This window comes from Condylura cristata, unplaced genomic scaffold (assembly GCF_000260355.1).
Source record: "Condylura cristata isolate star-nosed mole 26May11 unplaced genomic scaffold, ConCri1.0 scaffold00008, whole genome shotgun sequence".
Taxonomy (NCBI): Eukaryota; Metazoa; Chordata; class Mammalia; order Eulipotyphla; family Talpidae; genus Condylura; species Condylura cristata.
The window spans coordinates 12,933,292-12,939,327 of record NW_004567109.1 but is presented as its reverse complement, the minus strand read 5'-3'; the positions used below and the strand labels follow the sequence as shown (position 1 = coordinate 12,939,327).

At 60.6% G+C, this 6,036-nt stretch overlaps 1 protein-coding gene across 2 annotated transcripts; it reads right to left on the bottom strand.

Annotated features, from left to right (window-relative positions):
* Positions 1 to 1,352: 1,352 nt before the first annotated feature.
* On the bottom strand, positions 1,353 to 4,534 carry GPR3 (G protein-coupled receptor 3). Of its 2 annotated transcripts, none has more exons than XM_012722162.1 (2): positions 3,996 to 4,060; positions 1,353 to 3,383 (listed from the first exon to the last, which is right to left on the bottom strand). In XM_012722162.1, exon 2 carries the CDS (start codon positions 3,376 to 3,378, stop codon positions 2,386 to 2,388), a length of 993 nt encoding a protein of 330 aa, XP_012577616.1. In that variant the 5' UTR covers positions 3,379 to 3,383; positions 3,996 to 4,060; the 3' UTR covers positions 1,353 to 2,385. The 2 variants fall into 2 exon arrangements, with proteins under 2 accessions (XP_012577616.1, XP_004678730.1); XM_004678673.1 differs by lacking the exon at positions 3,996 to 4,060 and adding an exon at positions 4,447 to 4,534 and having other exon boundaries at positions 1,359 to 3,383.
* Between the last annotated feature and the right edge of the window lie 1,502 nt (positions 4,535 to 6,036).

Sequence of the window (6,036 nt, the reverse complement as noted above, 5' to 3'; positions counted from 1 at the left end):
ATTTGAAGCAAGTGTGGCAAGGTGTGTTGTCTAAACCGCATTTTCACAGCCACAGAACCGTGGGGCCAGGGAGGCTTCCTGGAGCAAAGCCTCCAGGGACGGGGACAGAGAGGCCTTGAACTGTATCTGTGGAGTCCCAGGGGCAGAGAGAAACCAGCCAGCCCCACCGCGCACACAGCCTCCACCCCGGGCAGATTCTGATGCCCTTCAGGGTGACGTCCGCCCAAGATGGAGGCCCCTGTTGCAGACTCCGGAAATGCCTCAGCCCCACCACACAATCACGTCCAAGACAGGAGCACCCACAGCCAGAGGCCTCCTCAGATGCACCAGGCCCTGCCGGAGCCCAGAGCTGGGTGGGGAAACAAAGGACCGAGCCAAGCCCTGCCCAGGCAGGATGGGCACCTGGCCGCTCCTGGACCTTGGGGTGCTTTGTGAGGCCCTGTGGGAAGCAGCCTGGAGGTCCTTTTCCTACACCACCCCTCTCAAAGGCCCTGGGGCAGCTGGAAACCCTGTTTCCCACCCTGGCCTACAGCCCCTCCCTCCTCTCCCACTTTCCTCGCCTGCTGTTTGGACTCCTCAGAAACCCCTCCCTTGTCCAAAAAAGAAACAAAACGGATGGTTGGAGTCAAATGGACCCGCATTCAAGCCTCAGCGCAACTCCTTTCTGTGTAACTTTAGGCAAATCAAATGCCTCCTCTCAGTCAGGCCTTTGTGGGCGCCCTCATTTAAAGATGACACACACATCGCCCACGTGCCGCTCCCCTACTTTATTTTTCTGAGGACTTACCACTCTTTGGCTTTGCTGTATTTTTAGCTTATCTCTTTCTGTCTCCCTGGCTGGAACTTCAGCTACTCACAAGGACAGCAGTGAGTGAGTGAAGCCCGTTACTCTTCGTTCACTCTCCCCTTTGGTCAAACAAGACCCCCGGCGAGGCCCTGCGCCTCGTGAAGAGTGGCCTCGAGGCCTGCCAGGCGGTGGGGATCCTCACAGTGCGCCCGCCCGCTCAGGAGCTGTGTGGCCCTGCCCAGGCCCGCCCTGACCCAGCGCCTGTGGCAGGTCCTCTCCCCTTGGATTCTGGTGGCCACTGCTGGGATCTTGAACAGCAGGCCAAAGAGCCCTGGCCGGGGAAATGGAGAAAGACCCAAGTGCAACCTGGCACACTGTGTGAGCCTAGCAGCTGGCTCTTCCTCTCTGGGCCTTAGTCTCCTCATCTGTACAATGGACTTGTGGAGCAGAATGTTCTCAGTACCCACTGATCGGCTTTGCTCACTGGGAGGCCTGAGACTTTCTAGGCAGAGCTTCTCCCTCGTCACACCTCACTAGAGCCCACTCTATACACACACACACAGAAACATTATTTATCACAAAATCATGTTTTATTGAGGGCCGGGTCAGGGACAGGAATAGGGAATGCACTGGGGGCCATACCCGGGTTGGCAGAGGGGGCCAGGTGTCGGCTTGCGCCCTGCCTCCTCTAGGGCACTGCAGGGTGAGGCCTGACCCCCAGGCCATGGCGGTGGCCCTGGATGCCAGGTGAGAGTGGAATTGGGGCTCTCATCTTGGTCCCGGCTGCCTGACCGGGCTGCAGTTCCCCCAAATGGCCACCAGAGAGCAGCAGGCCCCCAGCACAGAGGAATTCTCGGTTGCTCAGGTGATGGCTTCTTAAAAAAATAAAAAACCAGAGGCTGGTGTGTTCCCCCTGCAAACCCGAGGGAGGGCGGGCCTGGGGAGAAGGCTCTGGTTTCTATGATCTCTTTGATTAAAAAATAAGCAAAAATAATAATAAAATACGTGGTTTCTCTTTCTCCCTTTCCCCCCTCTAGGAACTGAGGTCAGAAATGGGGGTGTGGGGACTGGGGATACCCTGGTATGGCCTGGATTTTAAGGTGTGGGTCTCTTCCCCCCCCCATACCACCCATAAATAAATAAATAAATAAATAAACAAACAAACCATAAATAGAAACTCTCTTTGTATCTGCACATATAAACGGACCAACTTTCTATCGAGGCAACTAAGTGACCAGCCTTTCTGACTCATTAGATTTGAAATGTAAAGTAAAGTGACATGGTCAAGGTCAAGGGGGAGGGAAGGTCAGGGACTTGGAATGGCACTGTGGAACACCCAGCTGCATTCTGGAACTCTGGGCCAGCTGGGCTGGGGGGCATTTCTGAGTGGAACCCTGACCACCTGAACATTCAAGAACCACAGAGCCAGCTGGGCCCTGCAAGGATCTGGACAGAATCCTGCGAAACACCCAATGTCCTAGAACTCCAGAACCAGCTGGGTCTTGGGGGTGTGGAGCTGGAGGGTTGGAACAAAGCCCTGGAGGACCTAACATTCTGGAATTCCGTAGGATCAGGGCTGAAAGGTCACCAAGGTGTAACTAGACGTCACTGGGAGAACGGGATCGGAAGTGGATCTTAGAAGAGGAACAGCAGCAGCAGACAGCCCACAGCACCTTCTGCACGTCCTGGTTGCGGAAGGCATAGATGACAGGGTTGATCATGGAGTTGTAGGTGGCAGGGAGCAGGGTGAGATAGGTATAGAGGGGCGGGGAGTGGGCATCGCCCAGCAGGCAGTAGACGGTGAAGGGAAGCCAGCAGGCGGCAAAGGCGCCAAGCACCACGGCCAGAGTGGCGATGCCCTTGCGGGTGGCCACGTAGTGGGAGGCGGGCAGCAGGTGCCGCTGGAGGGCAATCTGCTGGGCATGGCGGCAGACGATGCGGCAGATCTGGGCATAGAGCTGCAGCATGATGCCAAACACCATGAAGAAGGCAATGGCCAGGACCACCAGATGGTTCTTGGAGAGTGGATAAACCACGCCACACATGGCCGGGGCATCCAGGCAGTTCCAGGCCAGCACGGGCAGCAGCCCCAGGCCCAGCGCGCCCCCCCACACTAGGGCCAGCATCACATAGGTCCGCGTCACTGTCGTCTCTGAGTAGTAGGTGAGGGCATTGTACAGAGAAAGGTAGCGATCGACAGTGATGGCCAGCAGGCTGCCGATGCTGGCAGTGAAGGCCGTCGCCAGCACACCAACCAGCACCAGGCTCATCTCAGCCGAGCCAATGCAGAAGACAGCAGCAAAGTGTAGGACCAGGCCCAGGCCTGCCAGCAGGTCTGCAACAGCCAGGCTGCCCACCAGCAGGAACATGGGGGCACGGAAGGCAGGAGTGCCCACGATGATGGCTACCACCAGAGCATTCTCACAGGACACGAGGGTGCCTGAGATGCACAGCACCACGTCCCAGGCCCTGGGTGAGGGCAGTGGTTCGGCCGGGCCTGTGGGCCTCTCTGGTGAGCCCACGCTGCTCACGTTCACGTTGCCTGGGCCGGCTGAGAGCCAGGCCAGGGGGCTGCCTGCACCCCACATCATGGTACCTGTAGGAGAAAGGCCCTGTGAGAAGCTGATGGGGCCGGGTGCTGGGGAGTGGGGTTTGGAGGGCAGCATGTCTCTTCTCAAGATACCTGGAAGGCTCCCAATGCCTCCTTTCCCCCCACACACACCCCCACCATCTGCCCCCGCCTTCAGGGCCCAGGGTCCTTCCAGACCTTTGTTCTCTCTCATGCCCCTAGACCCACAGGGTCTTTTCCTGGGGGCCCATTTCCTGAGTCTGTTACTCTCCCTTCCAACTCCATGGGTCCTGCAGGCCGCTTCCTCCCCTGAGTGACAGAGGACAACCAGGTGAAGGTCCACCACGAGTGGATGGGGGCCCACAGCATCCAGGCGAGGCCCCTGACTGGGGAAACATCTCAAGACTAGGGGCAGCTCTGCTCCCTCCCTTATTAGGTAGGATGACGCTCCGTTTCTAAGGCTTCCAGACCCCTCACGACTCAGCTCAGCCCCAGGCTCCGCCCCCAAGGAAAGCGCGTGAGCTCCCGCCGGCCCCCACCCGCACTCCTAACCACACCTGGGAATTCAGCTCTCTTCCCACATACACCCCTTCTCCCCCAGCCAACACACACCGCCCAGACTCCTGTCCCTGGACAGACCCCTCTTTCCGCCTGGACATCTGGGTCTTTGGAACAGATACCGCCTGCTGGAAACCCGGTTCCTGAGTCAGACTCCTCCTTCTGTCAGGACACCTGGATCCCGGGCCTGACTCCGCCTTCTGCCCGGAAGTCCTGATCGCTAAGTCAGACACCTCCAGCTCGGACGCCCGGGTCGCAGCCCCAAGCGCCTCCTGCTGGCCCAGTCTCGGAGGGCCCTCAGCCAGCCCCTCCAGGGCCTAGGGTCCTTGAGAGTGCGTGCCCCTGCCGGGCCACCCGGACGAAGGTTCTCGGCCCGCGGACACATGGGTCCCGGTCTGCTAGCCCAAACTGGGCTCCGGGTCTCGACCTCCGACCCCGGCCAGCAGCTGGGAGCTTTACCGCTAGCCCAGGGCCTCTGCATCCTGCGCGTCCTCGCGGACACCTGGTGGCCGCGACGGGACCCGTTACTCACCTCTCAGGACGGGGCGCGGCCGGGCCGCGGGGAGGCTCCGCTCGGGTCCGGACGGCGCAGCGTGTGCGCGGACCCCGAGAAGCCCCCGCGGCCGCGGGAGAAGCGGCGTGAGTCACCCCGCCCCACCCCGCCCCCGGCCACCGGTTCAGTGACGTCAGAGGCCCCGGCGGCCAATGGGCGCGGCGCGCTGGGGCGCGACGCGCGCTGCGCGGCATTGTAATGAGGCCTTGCGCCGCCCGCTCCCCCATTCATAAAAAGCGACCGTGGCTGTGGCCCCGCCCCCTCCCGAGTCGGCCTGCGCTGTCCTTGACGCGGCGCCCTCTGAGGGCGGGGTGGGGGGCGGGGAGGGGCTTCGGGGTGCCGGTGGGAGAGCCTTGAAATCTCTGGGGGACTGCGGAGGATGTGGAGCGGGGAGCGGAAAGGGGAACCCAAGGGCTGCGGGGTTACGGGACCCTTGAGTGGCCGACGGGCTGGTGGAATTCAGGTGATGGAGAACAAGTGATGGGGCTGAACAGGCGTCCCTGGTGAGGATGACAGGGCTCCAGGGTGATGGTGACAGGAGCACGAGGGAGAAGGGAGGTGGGTGGCAGTGACGATATGAGCATGGTGACAGGATCTTGGGGGATGGTGGCTGTGGGACGCTGAAGTAGAGAGGGAAGCCAGCAAGACAAAGATAGCAATGTCAGGGTGACTCTGTGGCATGGTGCGGTTCGGGGAACCCACAGTGGCAAGGGAAGATGGGATGCCTAGGTAATGGCACTTCAGGTCACCACGACCCTGTCAGGGTGCGGAGTGAAGTACTGCTAAGTGCACAGTGATGCTTGCTGCTTGTGGGGTGCTCGAATGCAGGTACCAGGTGACTGTGGCCAGTGAGTCCCAGAGTGAGCGGGACAGGATGGAATGTCCGGCCAGCAGTGACCAGGCGGGTAAGTTACTGCCAGGGCAGGTGCTCTTGATGCTGGGGCTGGGGTAAGGAGCCCGGTGACATCACTGGCGTCAGCCCGAGAGCGCCCTCACAGTGCTGGAGGGGGGGCCTGGCACTGTTTCAGAACCTGAATTATTTATTCACGGATCTGGAAAGCCAGGAGAGTGGTGTGGGGGGCCCTTCCCCGAAGTAGCAGGAGATGGGGAGCCGGGAAGGACTTGGAGGCAGAGAACCTGGCTGCGGAGTCCCCAGAGCAGGCTGCTCTCAGCTGCCCACCTTAGGGGGCCGGGACTTGAAGAGCCGCCGTCCCAGCACTACCCGCCCTGAGTCCTGGCCCTTGCCTGCATCTCCACAAGTGACCCATGTGGCCAGCCCTGGCGGAGGGTCATGGCTGCTCCTCCTTTGTCCCTAACTTAGATCCTTATTGGATCCCAGGCCCATGGGATGGGGAGATTGCGGAGCATCAGTGAGGAGTCGAGGAAACCAGAGGGGACCAGATCCCAGACACGACCAGCATGACCTCTCTCCCCCACAGCGCTCGCTCCCCATCAGTGTGCGAGGGGGCCAGGTGACAGCCAGTGGCAGGGTACTTGGGAAGAGGAGAGGAGTGGGGCTGAGAAGATGGTGTCCTTCAGGTTGGCTCCTGTGACACTGGGCTGCCTGGT